This window comes from Hemitrygon akajei, chromosome 23 (assembly GCF_048418815.1).
Source record: "Hemitrygon akajei chromosome 23, sHemAka1.3, whole genome shotgun sequence".
In the NCBI taxonomy this organism is placed as follows: domain Eukaryota; kingdom Metazoa; phylum Chordata; class Chondrichthyes; order Myliobatiformes; family Dasyatidae; genus Hemitrygon; species Hemitrygon akajei.
This window is the reverse complement of record NC_133146.1, coordinates 19,226,318-19,247,433: the sequence shown is the minus strand read 5'-3', so window position 1 is coordinate 19,247,433 and position 21,116 is coordinate 19,226,318. Positions and strand designations below refer to the sequence as shown.

The 21,116-nt window shown below is 42.1% G+C and overlaps 1 protein-coding gene across 2 annotated transcripts in view; it reads right to left on the bottom strand.

Annotated features, from left to right (window-relative positions):
• The window catches only part of cfap43 (cilia and flagella associated protein 43), a 120,043-nt gene that overhangs the window by 84,109 nt on the left and 14,818 nt on the right, over positions 1-21,116 (bottom strand). For both annotated transcript variants that reach the window (XM_073027081.1, XM_073027082.1), the window contains exons 5-7: positions 12,654-12,804; positions 2,484-2,646; positions 744-856 (exon numbers count right to left, since the gene is read on the bottom strand). In XM_073027081.1, the coding sequence (XP_072883182.1) occupies positions 744-856; positions 2,484-2,646; positions 12,654-12,804 (427 nt within the window). The remainder of the gene's footprint in view (positions 1-743; positions 857-2,483; positions 2,647-12,653; positions 12,805-21,116) is intronic.

The following is a 21,116-nucleotide window of genomic DNA, read 5'->3' as shown; positions in this document are numbered from 1 at the left end:
TAATTCCAAACTTTTTTCCAACCTTTACTGTGACCTCTCACTACAAGTTCCGTGTGAACACAGGTGTCCTGTTGAAACAAACAAGTTCCAGGAAAACTCAGATACTCAGATAAAGCCAAAAATTCCTCATGACTCATCGGCTAATAAAAGACTAAAACAGAGAACCTACCTCTCCTCTGAGGTTTCGTTTCCCTATAGACCATATAGACATTCGAGTTGGGCAGTTCTGAGTTCGTTCCCTGATAACTTTTGATTATTTAGCCCAGTACCCAATTCTAAACCTATTCTCGCTCACTGATGTGTTCTCAGAGTCTATCAAACACACATTCAGGCAAACTGATACTGTCAGTGCTGCTCACATTCACATCTACATTCTCAGTCTCACAGTATAACAGCAAAGCACTTTTAATCTGGCAATAGTTCCTGATGTTTTACCTATGTTGGAATTGGGGACTAATCAGGGATAATCCAAGCATTAACTAGGTTATCAGAAGTCAAATTCTTCAGGGAGTTTTGGAACATGATTTAGGAACAACTAATCATATACATTACTTCTTGGGATACATGATCATGTTCAAGCCTAATTATTCTTGCCCTGTAAAGTCCAACTATCTTCCTGAAGTGTTCCCCTCCTATCTGTTACTTCTGACTACCCCAGTACTTCCAACCCCACTGGTGCTGAGATACCATTGGTACAGGAGCAGTGGCCCTAGGGCAAGTGGTTGTCACCATCTGAAACGTACCTTTCCTGCTGTAAACAATCCCCTAGTGTTAAGTGCCAAGGTATTCACGGAGTGTGGCTGCAACTTAGAATATGTGGTCAGCTTGATTGTTGACACCAACTTTTCCATCCTATCTAAATGAGGGAGAGAACAAAAGGTTTCTTCATTAGACAGGGTAGGAAAATTTGTGCTATATAGGATTGCTTTTATATTCACATTTATTGTGTTTTAAAATGCTTATTGATCCAGAGTAACAATCAGTTTGTTCTCCTTTACACTTGTGTTCTGAAAAATGACAATAAACAATCATGAACCTTGAAAACAACACAGTGTAGAAAAAGCAATGCAGGAAAACGGGGTGCACCTGGATTACAGGTGAGACATTGAATGGAGGTTTGATATATCAATGTAAGAGCTGGCAGTATTTATTGAAGAATTTCTCCTGATGTTCTGGTCAATATTTTGCTCTTAATCAACCTCTCCTTTTTGCAAGATCCCCACAAAATGAAGCATAGTCAACTACTAAACATACTGCTTTATGCCTCAAGTTAGTGGGCACCTTAAAAATATCTCCCTCACTCTGCTTTGAATCCAAAGCTATTTGCTCAGAGATAGATAAGGATCACTAGCTGCTCCCCAAAATTCTTGTGTTAGCTTCAGTATTGTGTTTTCCCAGATTACTTTCTCATGCCAGGAAGCTTGTGTGACTAGTTAAGTAAAAAATCCAAAAAAAGCACCTTACAACTTAGTGTTTGTGTGAATTCTAAATATACTCAGATTCAATCTGGAGGGGAGTTTTAGGGATTTATACGCATTTAAAACTCATGGTCTAATTAAGGTCACTCAGTAAGGCTTTGTGTGGGTAGGTTACATCTTACTAACTTGGTTTGTACTCACTGGAGTTTAGAGGAATGAGGGGAGAATCTTATTGAAAACTAAGGAAAATTGAAAGGCCTAGATTGAATGGATGTGGAGAGTATGTTCACTACAGTGGGGGAGTCTAGGATCAGAGGGCACAGCCTCACAATAGATGTATATCCCATTAGAACAGAGATAAGGAGGAATTTCTTCAGCCAGAGAGTGGATTGCCACAGACAGCTATAGAGACCAAGTCATTTGGGTATATTTAAAGCAGAGTTTGATAGGTTCTAGATTAGTAAGGATGTCAAAGGTTATAGGGAGAAGGAGAATGAGGGATGATAAATCAGCCGTGACAGAATGGCAGAGCAAATTCAATGGGCTAAATAGCCTAATTCTGCTCCTGTGTCTTATGGTCTAAGTTTTGTTTTCACAGAGAATGGCAAGTGCCTGGAATGTACTGCCAAGCATGGTGAAAGCTGATATAGAGGCATTGAAGAGGCTCTTGATATGATGCATGAATATTGCAGAGAATGGAAGGATATATGCATTGTGTGGGCACAGGGATTAGGTGCCATTATCTTAGTTAGGAGCAACACCGTGGGCTGAAGGGCCTGTTCCTGAGCTGTACCATTGTGTTTTATTTTCTAGGGAGGATGGAGTGAGTGCAGGGTTACATATTAAGAGCTTAATGTAAAAGTAAGAGTTTAAGTTTCAGAGCTAGCACAGTAATACTGATAACTAAAGACAGATAGGTAAAAGGAGTATGTATGCTTAGAGACAGAGATAACAGTGCAATCAAATAAATATTCTTTAAACATTAAGCCCCAGACCAGGTTAGATTTTATGGATAGGATGAGCATAATGTTCATTTCCAAAAAATAATTAGGCATATTATCTTACCATCGGACGACTGTTCAAAGGATGGAATTCCCAGTAAAACAGCTTTATGCATTTCGGGGTCCACCTGTAAAAGATGCCCCTTTTCACAGCCGACATATAAATTGGAGGTTGGAGTCCAGCAAATAGACACGGGTTGGACCACTGCCTTCTGGAGTTCTTGTGGCTTGAAATGAGAGAGGAAATTAAAAATGAAAGCATCCCTGGTTACCATCAGCCATTACACAGCTCCTTTCTGGCTTCCTCTGGGCACTCAGAAATATGATAGATTACTGTACCCTGATTGATGGTATTATGTTGAAGGCTAATAATAGACCTTGGCTTCATTCTGGAGAGGATTGGGGACATACTCAGGATTTAGGTTAGAAATGGGATTAGGAGGTGTTTGGGATTGGGGACAGGATTGGGTTAGGAACTGGGTTTAGTGATCTTCAGAGGAGCTGAGTCTGGACTGGCCACCACAGCACAAATAATGGGAACTCCTAACTTCCTGCACTGTGCACCCTGCAAAATCCCACTATTCATAACCCATTTATCCCTACCTTTTTATTTCTATTATTTAACCCATCTTCAACCCACACAAATATTTAATATCCAATAACTCATTTGTTTTGTAACCTCTATATGACATCTTACATACCAAATACAGCAGATGTTATGGTTCCCTCTTATCTGTTCTGCTAAATGCAACTTCAAAAAAAACAGAAAAAATGTCAAACATAATTTCTGTTACAATTCCATATTTAATTTTCCCAATTTATTTATTATTTTATAATGGCTCTGTTACCAATTCCTTAATAAATGATGCTCCTCCTTTTCCTACTACTAACTAGTCTATAGTTCCTGTGTTTTCTCTCTAATATTGAATAGCGACGATGCAATTTTCCAGTCTGTGGGATCCATTGGAGATCCTACAGAACTTTCCAGAATTCTAACTGGTCCATTGACTATCTCCAAAGGTAAACCTTTCAAAACCGTATGAAGTAGGCCACCGGGTCTACTGGTTTCATCACCGTTCTTCTGTACTATTTCTTTTCATGTTCTTACAACAATTTTCACAACAAGCAAGCCAGTGATAACTAATCTGATTCTCTGATTCTGATTCTTTACTAATAGTGATTTCTGTCAGCTTCTCAGTCAGTCCAGATCTGTAAATTTCTATTATTTCTAGAGGATTTTCCATATTTTCTTCCAAAGACACAATACTGTATGTCATACAAAATGCTGGAGGAATTCAGTACAGTCGATGTTTCGGGCCAAAACCCTTTGACAGGACTGGAGAAAAAAAGCTGAGGAGCAGATTTAACAGGTGGGAGGAGAGGACTGTGAAACACCATGTGACAGGTGAAACCTTGGACAGGGAAGGATGAAGTAAAGAGCTTAGAAGCTGATAGGTGAAAGAGACAGAAGGTCATGGAAGAAAGAAAAAGAAGGGAGGAGCACCAGAAGGATGATGGGGGGGCAAGGAGATTAGGTGAGGATGGGAAATGGTGAAGGGGGGGGGTCATTGCCAGAAGTTTGAGAAATGGATGTTCATCTCGTTCTCTCAGTTCCTCTGTCTCTGCTGCATCTGCTCTCAGGATGAGGCTTTTCATTCTAGAATGAAGGAGATGTCCTTTTCCAAAGAACGGGACTCCCCTTCCTCTACCATCAATGCTGCCCTCAACCATTTCATGCTCTCTTCCATTTCATGCATGTCTGCTCTTTCCTATCCTCCCACCACCCTACCAGGGATTAGGGTTCCTCTTGTCCTCACCTACCACCCCACCAATCTCCATGTCCAGCACATAATTCTCCAAAATTTTGCCACCTCCAAGCACATCTTTCCCTGCCCCACCCCCCACTTTCTGCTTTCCACAAGGATTGCTCCCTACATGACTCCCTTGTCCATTTGTCCCTCCCCACTGATCTCCCTCCAGGCACTTATCCTTGTAAGAGGAACAAGTGCTACACCTGCCCTTACACCTCCTCCCTTACTATTATTTGGGCCCTAAACAGTTCTTCCAGGTGAGGCGACACTTCACCTACGAGTCTGTTGGGGGTCATTTACTGTGTTCGGTGCTCCCAGTGCAGCCTCCTGTACATCGGTGAGACCTGATGAAGATTGGAAGACCGTTTCGCCGAGCATCTATGCTTCGTCCACCGGAATCAATGGGATCTCCCAGTGGCCACCCATTTTAGTTCCACTTCCCATTCCCATTCCGATATGTCCATCTGTGGCCTCCTCCATTGTTGGGATAAGGCCACACGTAGGTTGGAGGAACAACACATTCTATTCCATTTGGGTAGCCTCCAACCTGATGGCATGAACATTGATTTCTCAAATTTCCTGTAATGTCCCCCCTTCACCATTTCCCATCCCCTTTTCCCTCCCTCACTTTAGCTCTTTGCTGTCCAACACCTCCCTCCGGTACTCCTCCCCCTTTTACTTTCTTCCATGGCATTCTGTCTCCTTCACCTATCAATTTCTAAGCTCTTTACTTCATTCTTCCCCCCTCCAGGTTTCACCTATCACCTGGTGTTTCACTCCCCCCTCCCCACACCTTGAAAATCTACTCCTCAGCTTTTTACCTCTAGTCCTGCCAAAGGGTTTCAGCTCAAAATGTCAACTGTTTACTCTTTTCCGTAGATGCTGCCTGGCCTACTGAGTTCCTCCAGCATTTTGTGTGTGTTGCTCAGATTTCCAAAATCTGCAGATTTTCTCCTGTTTATCCACAATACTATACATGCTCAATTTCTCTAGCAACATGCACAAAATGCTGGAGGAATGCAGCAGGTCAGACAGCATCTATGGAGAGGAATAAACAGTTGACATTTCGAGCCAAGATGATTCATCAGGACTTAATTTCTCTACTGGTTCCTTGTTATCCAATATGGAGTACCATGGTAACATAGCAGTTAGCCATAAGACTATAAGATATAGGAGCAAAATTAGTCCATTTGGCCCATTGTTTGCTCTGCCATTTCATCATGGCTGATCCAATTTTCCTCTCAGCTCCAATCTCCTGACTTCTCCCAGTATCCCTTCATGTCCTGATCAGTCAAGAATCTATGAACTTCTGCCTTAAATATATGTAAAGACTTGGCTTCCACAGCTGCCTGTGGCAAAGAATTCCACAGATTCACCACTCGCTGTCTAAAGAAATTCCTTCTTATTTCCGTTCTAAAAGGATGCCCCTCTATTCTGAGGCTGTGTCCTCTGCTCTTAGGTTCTCATCAGCTTCCAAGACAGAGACACAGGGTCACTGGGTGCAGCAGGGATCTTCACAGCTGTAGTTATTTTCTCCCTTTCAAAGTGGACATAGCTCATCTGATAGTGAAGCATCACTGCCATCATGCAGTATATCAAGTGCTTGATTATAGTCAGCATGCTGGTGGTATGTAAACTGTGGTCAAGAATATGGAGGAGAAATCCCTAGTTAAATAGAATGGTCAGATTTGGTTGTTAGGTGTACAAGGTTGGGGGAACACATGTTTGACAAAACCTCCACATCGGAGCACCACCGAGAATTTACCATGAAGCACACACCTCCCCTTTTTATCTTTTCCAAATAAGCAGTTTGGTCCATATGGGATATCGAGAAGCCTTCTAGTTTGATCACTGTATCTGGCTTACTGAAAAAAAGCCAAGTCTTGCTTAGACATAGAATAAAACAGTCCCTCATTTCCCTCTGATACCGTAATCTTGCCCTGAGATCTTCAATGTTGTTCTCCAGTGACTGCACACTTGCTAACAAAATGCTGGGTAGAGAGAACCTCATCCCACTGTGTTACAGTCTGGCTTGGTGTCAACCCCTTCTTACCCACTTCTGGCCATGGTGATGAACTTTCATCCGCTTAAAGATGCATACGTAATCTATTTCCAGGGGAACTGAAGACTTGAGGGCATAGATTTAAGGTGATAAGGGAAAGATTTAAAGGGGACCTGAGGGCGGGCAACTTCATGCAGAAGGTGATGCATATATAAAACAAGCTGCCAGAGGAAGTATTTGAGGTAAGTACAATACTGTAATGACATTTGGATAAGTATATATTTTTAAAATGTTTAGACTGTTTAAAAAGGATATGGGCCAAATGGGACTAACTTGGGTGGGCAACTGGTTGGCATGAACTAACTGAGCCAAAGGACACAGGTAGGGAAGGCTTTTGAACACTTGTTCTTAAAAGTCAGGGCATTCAGTACAGGGACTGGCCTGTCAAGTTACAAATGTACAAGTTTTTCATGAGACCATATAGAGTGTTGTGTGCAGTTCTGGTTCCCAGCTATAGGAAGAATGCAATTCAACTTGAAGAGATGCAGAAAACATTCATGAGAATGTTACTAAGACTGAAAATCCTCAATTACCAGAAGAGGCTGAATAGGCTCAGAGTCATTTCCCTTGAGTATAGGAGGGTGAGATTTTAAACATTCAGGAAATCATGAGGGACATAGATAAGTTTGATGGATAGCCTTTTTCTCAGGGTTGGGGAACTGAAAATGAGAAGTCATGGCTTGACAGTAAGAGTAAAGATTTAAAAGGAATGAGGGGCAACTTTATCCATGCAGTGGGTGTTGCTATGTGGAACAAGCTGCCAGAGGAAGTCATGGAGTTGGGTCCAGTAACTATATTTAAGACATTTGGACAGGTACATGGATAGAAAAGCCTAGATGGATCTGGGCCAAGCACAATGGGTCTCTTTGAGATAGACATCTAGTGGCATATGTTGTGAAGGTTGTTAACAGTAGTACAATACAATACATGATAATACGGGAGAAAACTGAACTTCTGTAAATATATATGTATATCAAATATTTAAATTAAATAAGTAATGCAAAATCAGAAATAAAAATGTAGTGAGGTAGTGTCCATGGGTTCAATGTCCATTGAGAAATCAGAGGGAAAGAAGCTGTTCCTGAATCACTGAGTGTGTGCCTTTAGGCTTCTGTACCTCCTTCCAGATGGTAACAATGAGAAGAGGGCATGTCCTGGGGGAGGTTGAGTTCAACATTTTGTTAGATTTTTTTGAGATAGAATTTTTTTATTTATTTGCTGATTAATATTTAAACTATCTTTAGTGTACTTAAACAGAAAATCAGCCAAGGACAGAACCAGTCACCTTCCTTTCACCTCTTTGTTTTCTTTTGATCTTTTCATTTTTTATTACAGGATGTTGTCTAGTAAAGAATGAAAATGGATAAACTCTGTAATTGATGGGCACAGCAGCACTTCAGCAGATAGACCATAGAGCAGTACAGCCTCCAGCCCACATTGTCTCTCCTGACCATGATGCCAATCCAAACAAATCTGTCTGCACATAATTCATATCCCTCCATTCTCTGCCTGTACAAGTGCCTGTTTAAATAGCTCTAAACATTGCTATTGCATCTGTTTCCACAACATACCTAGCACCGTGTTCCAGGGGCCTACCACTTTCTTTTTTATGAAACATTTGCCCCAAATCTTTTTTAAACTTTTACCCCTCTCTTCTTAAAACTCTGCCCTCTAGTATTTGATATGACCACCCTAGGGAAAATGAGCCAATGGCTATCCACCCTAGCTATGCCTCTCACAGAGTCAAAGTCTCATAGAAACTTAAAAAACCACAGGAGAGAATCAGGCCCTTTAGCCCATCAAGTTCATGCTGAACTATTTATCTGCCTGGTACCATCGACCCACACCTGGATGATAACCCTCCATACCCCTCCCCCATCCATATACTTATACAGATTTGTTTTAAATGTTGAAATCGAACCCACATTCACCATATCCACTGGCAACTCATTTCACAGTCTCACCAACCTCTGACTGAGGAAATTCCCCCTCATGTTCCCCTTAAACATTTCACTTTTCACCCTTCACACAAGACCTCTGGTTCTAGCTTCACCCACCCTCAGTGGTAAAAACCACCTTGCATTTACCTTATCTATCCCCTCATCATTTTGTAAACTTGGATCAAGTCTCCCTTCGTTCTTCTATGCTCTATGGAATAAATTCCTAACCTATTCAACATTTCCCCTTACCTCAGGTCCTCAAGTCCTGGCAACATCTTTGTAAATTTTTTCTACACTCTTTGAATCTTATTGGCATCTCTATGTTGGTAATTGACCAAAACCGCATGCAAGACTCCAAATTAGGCCTTACCAACATCATATACAACTTCTCCTGTACAAACTTTATCACAAGAAATTCTGCAGATGCTGGAGCAACCCAAACTGTAAAAAGCAAGATTTCCCATTGGCCAACCATTTCAATTCCAATCCCTATTCCCATTCCAACATGTCAGTCCAAGCGATCCTCTTCCGCCATGATAAGATCACTCTCGGCAACACCTCATATTCCATCTAGCTACCCTCCAACCTAATGGCATGCATATCAATTTCTCCAGCTTCCAGTGATTTATAACACCTCCCCTTCTTCATTTCCCCACTCTAGCCCCTTTCATACCTCACCTGTCCATCACTTCCCCCGATGACTGATGAGCGGCTGATAATACAGAATCTGAGGCCACAAACCAGGCACGCCCAGGATCCTCTTCAGTTTGCGTATAAGGAGAAGGTGGGAGTGGAGGATGCTATCACGTATTTGCTGCACAAATCACTCTCTCACCTAGATGGGGTCAGTTGTGCTGTGAGGATTACATTCCTTGACTTCTCTAGTGCCTTTAACACCATCCAGCCCAAGATCTTAAGGCACAAACTAACGGAGATGGGAGTAGACTCTCACATGGTGGATTGGATAGTGGACTACTTGACAGATAGACCTCAGTATGTGCGGTTGGGAGACTGTAGGTCTGACACGGTGGTCAGCAGCACAGGAGCGCCGCAGGGAACCGTACTCTCTCCGGTCCTGTTCACCCTGTACACATCAGACTTCCAATATAACTCGGAGTCCTGCCATGTGCAGAAGTTCGCTGATGACACGGCCATAGTGGGGTGTGTCAGGAATGGACAGGAGGAGGAGTATAGGAAACTGATACAGGACTTTGTGATATGGTGCAACTCAAACTACCTGCGTCTCAATATCACCAAGACCAAGGAGATGGTGGTGGACTTTAGGAGATCTAGGCCTCATATGGAGCCAGTGATCATTAATGGAGAATGTGTGGAGCAGGTTAAGACCTACAAGTATCTGGGAGTACAGTTAGACGAGAAGCTAGACTGGACTGCCAACACAGATGCCTTGTGCAGGAAGGCACAGAGTCGAACGTACTTCCTTAGAAGGTTGGCGTCATTCAATGTCTGTAGTGAGATGCTGAAGATGTTCTATAGGTCAGTTGTGGAGAGCACCCTCTTCTTTGTGGTGGCATGTTGGGGAGGAAGCATTAAGAAGAGGGATGCCTCACGTCTTAATAAGCTGGTAAGGAAGGCGGGCTCTGTCGTGGGCAAAGTACTGGAGAGTTTAACATCGGTAGCTGAGCGAAGGGCGCTGAGTAGGCTACGGTCAATTATGGAAAACTCTGAACATCCTCTACATAGCACCATCCAGAGACAGAGAAGCAGTTTCAGCGACAGGTTACTATCGATGCAATGCTCCTCAGACAGGATGAAGAGGTCAATACTCCCCAATGCCATTAGGCTTTACAATTCAACCGCCAGGACTTAAGAACTTTTTAAAAGCTATTATTAATGCTTTTTGAGATAGTGATTTAGATGCATATCATATTTTTTACTGAGTTAAGTATTGTATGTAATTAGTTTTGATGCAACAAGTGTATGGGACATTGGAAAACAAGTTGAATTTCCCCATGGGGATGAATAAAGTATCTATCTATCTATCTATCTATCTATCTATCTATCTCCACACTTCATTCCTCTTCGGCACCCACCTGGCTTCACCTATCACTTCCATGTTTGTATCACTATCTGTGGCAAGGAATTCCACAGATTCACCATTCCCTGGATAAGAAATTCCTCCACATCTCAGTTCTAAAAGGACAACCCTCCATTCTGATGCTGTGTTCTCTGGTCCTAAACCCTCTCACCATAGCAAATATCCACTCTATCGACATCCTTCAACATTTGATAGGTAGGTAGCGTAACACTATTAGAGCTAAAGGTGTTGAAACTTAGAGTTTAATTCCGGCACTGTTTGTAAGGAGTTTTTACATTCTTCACAAGACCATGTGGATTTCCACAAGATGCTCTGGTTTTCTTCCACTGGCCAAATATGTACCAGTTAGTAGGTTAAGTTGTCCAGTAATTAGGCTAATTAGGGTGGAGTAAAGTCAAGATGGCACGAAACAGCGACTTCTTTGCTTGCGTGTTTGGAAACAGCTCTATTTCCACCTTTGATATCTCTTTTTTTCCTTTTCGAGGTTCTTTTGAAGACCCTGACCTGGAGTTACACTCTGATTTCAGTTCTTTGCAGGAATAGGACCCACCCTCGGGGCCTCACGACCGGCTGCTTTTTGATATCCCAAGGACACGGCCTGGAATACTAACATGCCTTCAGGGTACCGGATTTTTGTGGCTCTGGAGATGGGCTGATTCAAAGCATTGCAGGAGAACACTGAACATTGGGACCAGTGGTGTGGCTGCATCCTGTGTGTCCAGAGCCCTGAGCTCTCTGAGTGCAGATGTCAGAAAAAGCGATGCAACAGACCTTTAACATCATAAGTCAGCGAGTTGTTTGTTATGTCTCCCCTCTATCTGTGAAATGGGGACACTTCTTTTTCCCTTATTAGGGAGAGAGAGAGAGAGCCTGTGGAATGTCCAATTACTGGGTGAACAAATAGTCTTTGGGGTGCTGCAAATCTGTGTCCTTATTGATGCTTTGCTGCACACTTGAGTGCTCGGTGGAGGATGCTGATGTTTTTTTTGCTGGTGGGGGAGCAGAGGGAGGTCACTGTTTTGCTGCTGCTTGTGTGTGGGAGGGAGAGCTGGGGGGATTTGGGGTTCTAACATTTAATTGTCATTCATTCTTTGGGGCACTCCCCTGTTTTCGTGATTGTTTGAGAGGAAAAGGTATTTCATGATGTGTATTGTAAACACTTCTCTGACATTAAGTGTACCCATTGAACCTATTGAATAGGTGGATTGCTGGGGGGCCAGAAGGACCTGTTCCATGCTGTATCTCTAAATAAAATAAAAACATATTATTTCCTCATTCAGTCTATAAAGGGCATGCACACATTGACCTTATGTGATCTTTTCCATTTACACATAACCATAGAAGTTTTTAGCCTGATTTGATGTTTCTCATTACTCTCAGCTTCGTTCCTTGGATACTTTATCCTTATCTAAACTTTGTTTTCTTCTCTGCTAGGTCTGAATGCTCTCATTTTACCAATCTGATTATTCTTTGTGACAACATGAAAAACTTTTCTTATCCTTACATTCACTTGTTAGCCACAGTTGAGCTTCATTTCCGTTTTGACAGTTCTTCTAAAACCTCTTGGGTTATTTAGTTCTGGTGTTAGCCACCAGCTTGAATTATTCACAGACTGGATCCTTCAACGTTACTCAGCAAGTTTTGATTTCCGTGTCTCATGTGCATTAAGTGAGGAGTCATAGCTGCAGCACCAGACTTCTTCAAGCCTGTTAGAGGCGGGGTAGAGACTCCAGCAACTGCCCTAGACATCCATTAACTACAGAGTGAAAATTAGCTGAGCAGAGACCCTGGCAGAAATCGAACCTTTGAAAAGATCTTGTGAGCAATATGGTACTGTAGCGGCTATGGCAATGCTATTACAGCTCGGGGAATTTTAGAGTATGGAGTTCAATTCCAGTGTCGTCTTTAAGAACCATGTGTGTTTCCTCTGGGTGCTCTGGTTTCCTCCCACAGTCCAAAGATATACCGGTTAGTTGGTTAAATGGTCATTGTAAACTGTCCCATGATAAGGCTAGTGTTAAATAGGTGTGTTGCTGGGTTGGGCTGACAGGGCCTGTTCCACGTCGTATCTCCAAATAAATAAATAAATCGAAATAAACTTTTTGAGAAGGAATGAGAGGATGCATTGATTAAAATTAAGCAGTCATTTGGGCATCTTTAAAGTAGAGGTTGATAGGTTCTTGATTAGTAAGGATGTCAAAGGTTATGGGGAGAAGGCAGGAGAATGGGATTCAAAGGGATAACAAATCAGCTGTGATGCAATGGCAGAGCAGACTCAATGGGCCAAATGTCCTAATTCTGCTCCTGCATCCTTTGGTCAAATTGTGCTCTGACGCTCGAACAAACACCCAACTCAACTTACCACAAATGTCTTGGCCATGTCTCCCACAAGTCCAGCCTCTGTTGATATTAACATCTTAGGACCATAATAAGTTAAGGCACTGCAGTCTGGACTGATGCTGAAGTCCTCAGAAAATGTCGTTGATCCATCTTCTGCAGGAAGCTTTATATTTCTGAAGTTTTAAATGAAAATGCTTTATTAACATTTTTCAGTTAGAGCAACACTGTGTAAAAATTGTGAAATCCCTTACATATTGACAACTACATTAAAATACTCAAATAATTGTTTGACAAGGGAATTACCGCAGTAAGGAAAAAGGTAATTCAGCCCATCAAGTCCATACTGGTTCTCTACAACAATAAACCAACTAGTCTGAATCACCAAAGTTTTTCTCTTTGGTCCTGAAATGTTTTCTTACTTTTAGATATAAATCCAGGGCCCTTGTAAACACTACAATTAAATCTGCCTCTGCTTTTACCCCAGCAGTTCATTCAAGACCAGGAAGGAATAAAAAAAAATCCTCATGTTAGTTTTAGTTCATTCTATGCCCCTCCAAATTTGGAACCTCCACCAGTACGAACAATTTATCTCCATTTTCCATCTACAGTACATCCATCAGGATTCTAATACGTACCTCTTACAACCTTCTCTATTCAAAGAAGAATCCCAGCATCTCCACTCTATCAACATAAAAGAAGGCGCTCGGCTCTAGAATCATTGTACAGTAGTAGTCCTTCTGAAACTTTTCATCTTTCCTAAAGAGCAGCAGCCACAACTGCATACAGTATTCCAAAAGTGTCCAAATCAAAGTTTTATAATAAGAACTCATTGTGACTTCCTCACTCTTATTACCTAGGTTCCTATTTATAAAGCCCACAATTCCATATGCATTTAACCAAAGTTCAAAGTAAATTTATTATCACAGTACATATATGCCACCGTGTACAACCCTGAGATTCATTCTCTTGTAGGCATACTGAATAAATCCATAACAGAATAAGAACCATAACAGAATCACCTGAAGACCGCAAAAGACAACTAATAGTGCAAATGCAAAAAGAAAGAAGTAAAAATAAATAAATAGGCAATAAATTTCAAGAATGTGAGATGAGAGTCCTTGAAAATTAGTCCATGGGTTGTGGGAACATTTCAATGATGAGGCAAATGAAGCTGAGTGAAGTTATTCCCTTTGGTTCAAGAGCCTAATGGTTGAGGGGTAGTAACTGTTCCTGAACCTGGTAGTGTGAGTCCTGAGGCTCCTGTACTTTCTTCCTGATGGCAGCAGTGAGAAGAGATCATGTCCTGGGAGGTGGGGGTTCCTGATGATGGATGTTGCTTTAGAGTGACAGTGTTTAATGTAGATGTGCTCAATGGATGGACTGGGCCATATTCACTACTGTTGTAGGATTTTCCATTCAAGGGCATTGGTGTTTCTATACCAGCCTGTGATGCAGCCAGTCAACATACTCTCCACTACGCATCTATAGAAGTTTGGCAAAGTTTTAGATGTCATGCCAAATCTATGCAAAATCCCAAGGAAATAGAGGCAGTGCTACCTTTTCTTCGTAATTGCACTTAAGTGTCGGGCCCAGAACAGATCCTCCAAATTAATAACATCAAGGAATTTAAAATTGCTGCCCCTCTCGACGTCTGATGAGAATTGGTTCATGGACCTCTGGTTTCCTCCTCCTGAAGTCAATAATCAGCTCCTTGGTCTTGCTGACATTGTGTAAGAGGTTGTTGATATGGCACCACTCAGCCAGAACTTCAATCTTTTTCCTATATGCTAATTCATCACAACCTTTGATTTAGCCTATGTCAGTGGTGTTGTCAACAAACTTGAATATAGCATTGGAGCTTAGATACATAGTCATAAGTAGAAACGATTAGAGCAGGGGGTGAAGCACACAACTTTGTGGAGCACATGTGCTGATGGAGATCGTGCAGGAGACATTGTTGTTAGTCCAACTGACTGGGATCTGCAAGTGAGGAAATTGAGGATCCAATTGCACAATGAGGTATTGAGGGCAAGGTCTTTAAGCTTATTAATTAGTTTTGAGAGGGTGATGGTATTGAATGATGAGCTGTGGTCAATAAAGAGCATCCTGTTGTGTGCATTTTTGCTGCCTATATGTTCCAGGGTTGAGTGAAGGGCCAATGAGATGGTATCTGCTGTGGACCTGTTGCTCTGGTAGGCAGATTGGAGTGGATCAAAGTCGTTTCTCAGGCAGGAGTTGATATATTTCATCACCAACCTCCCAAAACACTTCATCACTATGGATGTAAGTGCTACTGGACAATAGACATTGAGGCAGGTTACCATGTTCTTCATAGGCACTGGTATAATTCAAGCCTGTTTGAAGCAACTGGGTACTTTAAACTGCCAAAGCAAGAGGTTAAATATTTCAGTGAACACTCCAGCCAGTTGATCAGCACAGTTCTTTAGTACTTAGCCAGGTACCCTATCTTTTTGTGGGGTCACATCAGCCTCAGACACTGAAATAACAGGATCAGGGGTCTGTGAGTTCATGATGGTTCCTCCATGTTTTTACAGTCAAACTACTTACTCTACCTGCACTTTAAATGGTCTGAGGTCTCTTCATTTCAGTACTCCTTTCAAAATTGTATCTTCAAGTTTGTTGTCACTTCTCATAATTCTTACCAAAACATAATACTGCACATCTCTCAGCATAAACTTCATTCCACTCACCCACTCCATCACTTGTCCACACCAGTTTATTACTATCCTTGTCATTCACTATACCTTCAAGTTTTGTGTCATCTGAAAATTTGGAAATTGCTCACCATAGACCTAAGTCCCAGTCAGTACTATATATTAAGCTAATCAGTGGGCCTGCTACTGACATCAGGAAAACTCCAGTGTACACGTTCCCCACCTAGCCTGAAGACAAAATTTCCACCACTATAATATCTCCTGTCAGCAAACCAAGTTTCGGTAAGGTTCCAAGACCCTTCAATCTTGAAGATAACCTTATCAAACTACTTTTGGAAGTCCATACATTACTGCTATTACAGCTAGTGGAGTTCCAGAGTTCAGACTTCAGTTCCAATACCAGCTGTAAGGAGTTTGTACATTTTTCCTGAGAACTACATGGGTTTTCTCCGGTTTCCTCCTACAGTCCTAAGATGTACCGGTTAGTAAGTTAATTGGTCATTGTAAATCGTCCTGTGATTAAACTAGTGTAAAAAGAGGTGAGTTACTGGGTGATGCTGCTCATTGGGCTGGAAAGGCCTGTACCTCTGTATCTCTCACTAAATAAATAAAATTTCATAAGCCACAATTCCCCCACTGGTTTTGTATGTTAACTTATTGAAACACTGTCTTCAACAGGCCTATGCTGGCTTTCTCTAATACATCCACACTTGTTCAAGTAACTGCTAATTCTGTCTCTAATCATTGTTCCTAAAAGATCCCCCAGCATTTGCACCTTAAGGATGCATGCTTATCCGATTACTCTAATCTCTCTACACCTACAAATGTATGGCTAAGCACAACTCAAATGGCATCTATAAATTTCCCAACAATACAACTATTGTTGGCAGAATTTCAGGCGGTGATGAGAAAGCATACAGGAGCAAGATAGATCAGCTGGTTGAGTGGTGTCACAGCAACAACCTTGCACTCAGCGTCAGTAAGACAAAGGAATTGATTGTGGATTTCAGGAAGGTGAAGTTGAAGGAACATACATCAGTCCTCATCGAAGGATCAGCAGTGGAAAGGGTGAGCAGTTTCAAGTTCCTGTGTGTTAACAGCTCTGGAGATCTATCCTGGGGCAAACATATTAATGCGATTATAAAAAATACACAATAGCAGCTATATTTCATTAGAAGTTTGAGGAGACTTGATATGTCACCAATGAAACTCACAAGTACCGTGGAGTATTCCAGAGTATTCCAGAGTATTCCAACTGGGTGTATCGCTATCGGTTGGAGGGGCCACTGCACCGGATCGGAAGTTCAAAAGGTGATGCCTCAAAAAGGTGGCCTCCATCACCCAGTTTCCCCTTCACCCAGGACACGCCCTCTGCTCATTGCTACCATCAAGGAGGAGTCACGGGACCTTGAAGTCACATATTCAATGTTTCAGGTACAGCTTCTTTCCTTCCACCATCAGACTTCTGAATGGACAGTGAACCTATGAACACCACCTCACTATTTTTTCCTCTTTTTGCACTACTTACTTATATATACATATACAGTAATGTATAGTTTTTATTATGTATTGCAATGTAATGTTGCCGCCAAACAAGAAATTTCACAACATATGCCTGTAACGTTAAACCTGATTCAGATTCTAATTCTGCCATTAACCTGACTGGTCAATAGTTTCTGGATTTATTCCTTCACCCTTTTTGAAGCAAAGATGAAACATTTGCAGTTTTGCTATCCTCAGCCATTGCCCTTGAATTTGTAGATTTTTGGAAAATTTGCTACTATTGTTTTGTTGCTGTCCCATTGTTGTGTTGCTTTGCTGAACATTTTGGACGTACTATGCTGGTCCTGAAATGCACGATGATACTTGTAGGTTGTCCTCATCACATTCTTAGGTTGCTTTGGTTGTTATGTGATAAATAAATCTGAATCTGATTCTCTTTAATCCTAAATAGTGTCTATTCTGGTAATTTCTCCCCTTCGACTTCTCTCTCTTTCCATTCCCCATTCTGGCTCCCCTCTTACTCCTTCTGCCCAAAACTTCCCTCTAGTGACTCTCCTCCTTCCATTTCTCCCATGGTCCCCTCTCCTCTCCTATCAGATTCTTTCTTCTTCAGTCCTTTACCTCTTTGACCTATCACATCCCAGCTTCTTACTTCATTCCCCCCACCTCACCCACCCACCTACCTACCCCCTCAGCTGGTCTCACCTATCGCCTACCAACTTGTACTCCTCCCCTCCCTCCAACTCTTACTCTGGCTTCTTCCTCTTCTGTCCTGATGAAGGAACTCAGCCTGAAATGTCAACTGTTTATTCCTTTCCACAGACGCTGCCTGAGCTGCTGAGCTTTTCCAGCACTTTGTGTGAGTTAGTCAGGATTTCCAGCATTGCCAGAATCTCCTGTGTTTGTTATTTTATTGTACTGTTACATGGATCACTTCGTGAATCACCACTGAAATATACAACAGAGAGGTGGCCATTTGGACCATTGCTCCCACCACCAGATTACTGAAAACCTAAACGACTGTACACAAATTCTCTCATAAAACATTTAAAAGTTTTTCAAGAGAAAATAGTTGTTGAAATGCAAATATCTCCAGGAGTTACAGAATAGAGGTGGTGGCTAGTTAATTCAAAAGACAACTGGTCTTCAAAATAAAACACAAACAATCTGCTCAAGGAACTCTGTGTGTCGAGCAGCACCTGTGGCAGGAAAGGAATTGTTGACTTTTTGCGCCAAAACCCTGCATTAGGATAACAATCTGATTTACCACCCTCCTGGGGTAAATCAGGTGTATAACCTGTAGCAGTCAGACTCAGGGGCGGGTCTGTGGGTGGGATGTAGTTAGTATCAGGTTACACAAATGGTCTCAGTTCAACACTTACCCAGAGCAGATCAGGGACTATGAGGGGCCCCTAGGCTGGTTTATGTAGGGGTACAGAACAATATGCCCCTTGCTGGTTGATCTTTGTCCCTTTCTCTGTGGTAATTGCTGACGTTTGATAGTGTAACCAGGTGGCAACATGTCTATTGCCCATTTCACATTCCTTCCCATTTCCTCACAGTCATCCACCTGACGCATTGTACAAAGATGTAAGCAATTGTTAGTTTTGTTTTTATATTCTCCTTTGTGCTTGTTTGTCACCTGATTACATACTTAGAATTGTCCAACGGGCATCTTTGTCTAAGGAACAAAAGATGCTGGAGCCACGAACAATATGCTGGAAGAACTCAGCACGTCAAGCAACATCTGGGGGGTGGGGGCGGGAATGAATTGTTGATGTTTTAGGTCAAAATCTTGTATCAGGACTTGGAATGCAGAGGGATGATAGACAGGATAAAGGGGAGATGAGATTGGTGATTGGTGGACCGGAGTGTGGTGGTGGTGGGGTAGGGCAGGTGGTGTATAGGATGACAGACAGATGCAGAAGGAAGGGGAAGGAGAGGAGTGGAGTGGGGAGACAGAGGATGGTGGGCGATAGATAGGGCACACAAAGAAGAAAGAAAGATGGAGCCATAAAAAGGAGGGGAGTATGTAGGAGGAGACAGAGGCTGGAGGGAGATAAGGACGAACAAGAAGTGCTGGAATCTGATGTATGGAAAGTGATATGGGAACTGAAGGGCAGAGGGAACTGAAACCAGTGGGTGAAATGCTCGTGTGGGAAAGCAATGAACCTGGGGGAGGGGGCTGGATAAAAATGGGTGGTGATGACAGGGGATAAGAAAGAAGACAAAAATAGGACAAAATGAGTATCAAAGGAGGATGTGGGAACACAAGAGATGATGGTTACCTGAAATTCAATGTTCAAATTTTGTGTTCAAGCACATATTTCACCCACCAGCTCCTCCCCCCCACACTCCTTCTGCCCACTCCACTCTTAGTCCTAATGCAGGATTTTGATCTGAAATGTCAACAGTTCCTTCCCCACTACAAATGCAGTTTGACTTGCTGAATTCCTCCAGCAGATTGTACGTTGCTCCTTAATCTAGTTCCTCTTTGGCAATAAGAATAAAAAATACAGGAAATACTCAGCAGAGAGAAGGAAGCTGGTTAATGTTTCAGATCAATGCTTAATCCTGTTCCTCTTTAGCTTGTTTTTTTATTCTCTGACCGTCAAGTTTCTATGGTTCTTTCTATAGCTTCTTCATGCTTAGTGCTCTTGGAACCTTATGCACAAAAATTTATGGATGTACCCAGGAATAATCCAACGTGGTTGACTAGTCACAGAGGGCTTGACCTATAAGAAGAGGTTGGCCATGCTGGATCTTTATTCCCTGGAGCACAGGAGAATGAGGGGTGGCCTCTTAGAGGTTTATAAAATCATGAGGGCTATGGATAAGGTGAACGGACATCATCTTTTTCCCTGGGGTTGGAGAGTCCAAAGCCAAAGGGCATGAATACAAGATTCGAGGAGAGGAATTTAACAAAAACGTGAGAGGGTAGTGTTTGGAATGATCTGCCAGAGTAAGTATCTAGGATGGTACAACTGCAGAATTTAAGAGGCATTAGGATATTTACATGGAAGGAGGGGAAGGGCTTGAGCTATTGTCTGAACACAGGCAACACGGACTTGCAGGGAGGATGGTGTGGCCAGCATGGGCCAATTGGGTTGAAAGGTCTCTGTCTGTGCTATATTACTCTGACTTTGAACCAGACACTGTGCTCCAGTGAGTTACACACTCTTCCTCTTGTCAATACCAAAACTTAGGCAGTATAGGGCATAAGAGGTTGACTGATTTCTTCTGTGCTTTAACTTTCTGTGAGTGAGTGGCTCCTGTTTCTAATTCAAACTATCACAGAGGCTGTTCTATGCACCTCTGCATCCATTCTCGGCCTTCCTTTCCCCTGAACTGATGAGAAAAAAATTGCCTCATGACTCTCTTATGGGCAATCCCTTATTTTAATAACAGTAACCCAAGATCTCGATTCTCCTACAAGAAGCAACTTCTCTCCACATCCACCTGTCAGGTACTGAAGGAGCCCCTCTACTGTGTCAGAGAGGTAGTATGGAGAGAACACTGCATCGTTACAGGAAGCATATTGGAAAAATGCTGCACCATTTGATGAGCAGAGCACTTTTCCCAATGCCCTAACCAATATGTATTACTTAGCCAATGCTGGTGACAAATCATCACTTCACTGTTCGTGCTATGTGCCCTCTGACTGCTTCTTCTTATACATGACAACATTGATTATACTTCAAAAACTCACATCAGAACATAGATCTGTGCAACACAGGAATGGGCCCTTCAGCCCACCATGTTGTACTGAACCAATTAAATTAGTAATCAAATGCCCAGCTAAACCATTCCCTTCTGCCTACTCTACGTCCCTATCCTTCCATTTCCCACTCATCCATGAGCCTAAATTAGAGTGTCCACCATCATTCAGGTAGCACATTCCAGTCACCCACCAAGTTCAAAGTATAATTTATTATCAGAGTATAATCATGTCTGCTCATACAACCCTGAGATTGTTTTTCCTGAGCAATACTCAGCAATCTATAGAACGGTAACTGTAAACAGGATCAACGAACAACAAACTGTGCAAAGGCAAATATAAATAAATAGCAATAAATAATGAGTATGAAATAACACGATAAAGAATCATTAAAGTGAGACCATTGGTTGTAGGAACAACAGAAATAGAATGGGTGCCGTTATCCTCTTTTGTTCAAGAGCCTGATTGTTGGGGAGTAGTAACTGTTATTGAACCTGGTGGTGTGAGTCCTGAGGCACTTGTACCTTCTACCTGATGGCAGCAGTGAGAAAAGAGCCTGGCCTGGATGGTGAGGATCTTTATTGATGGA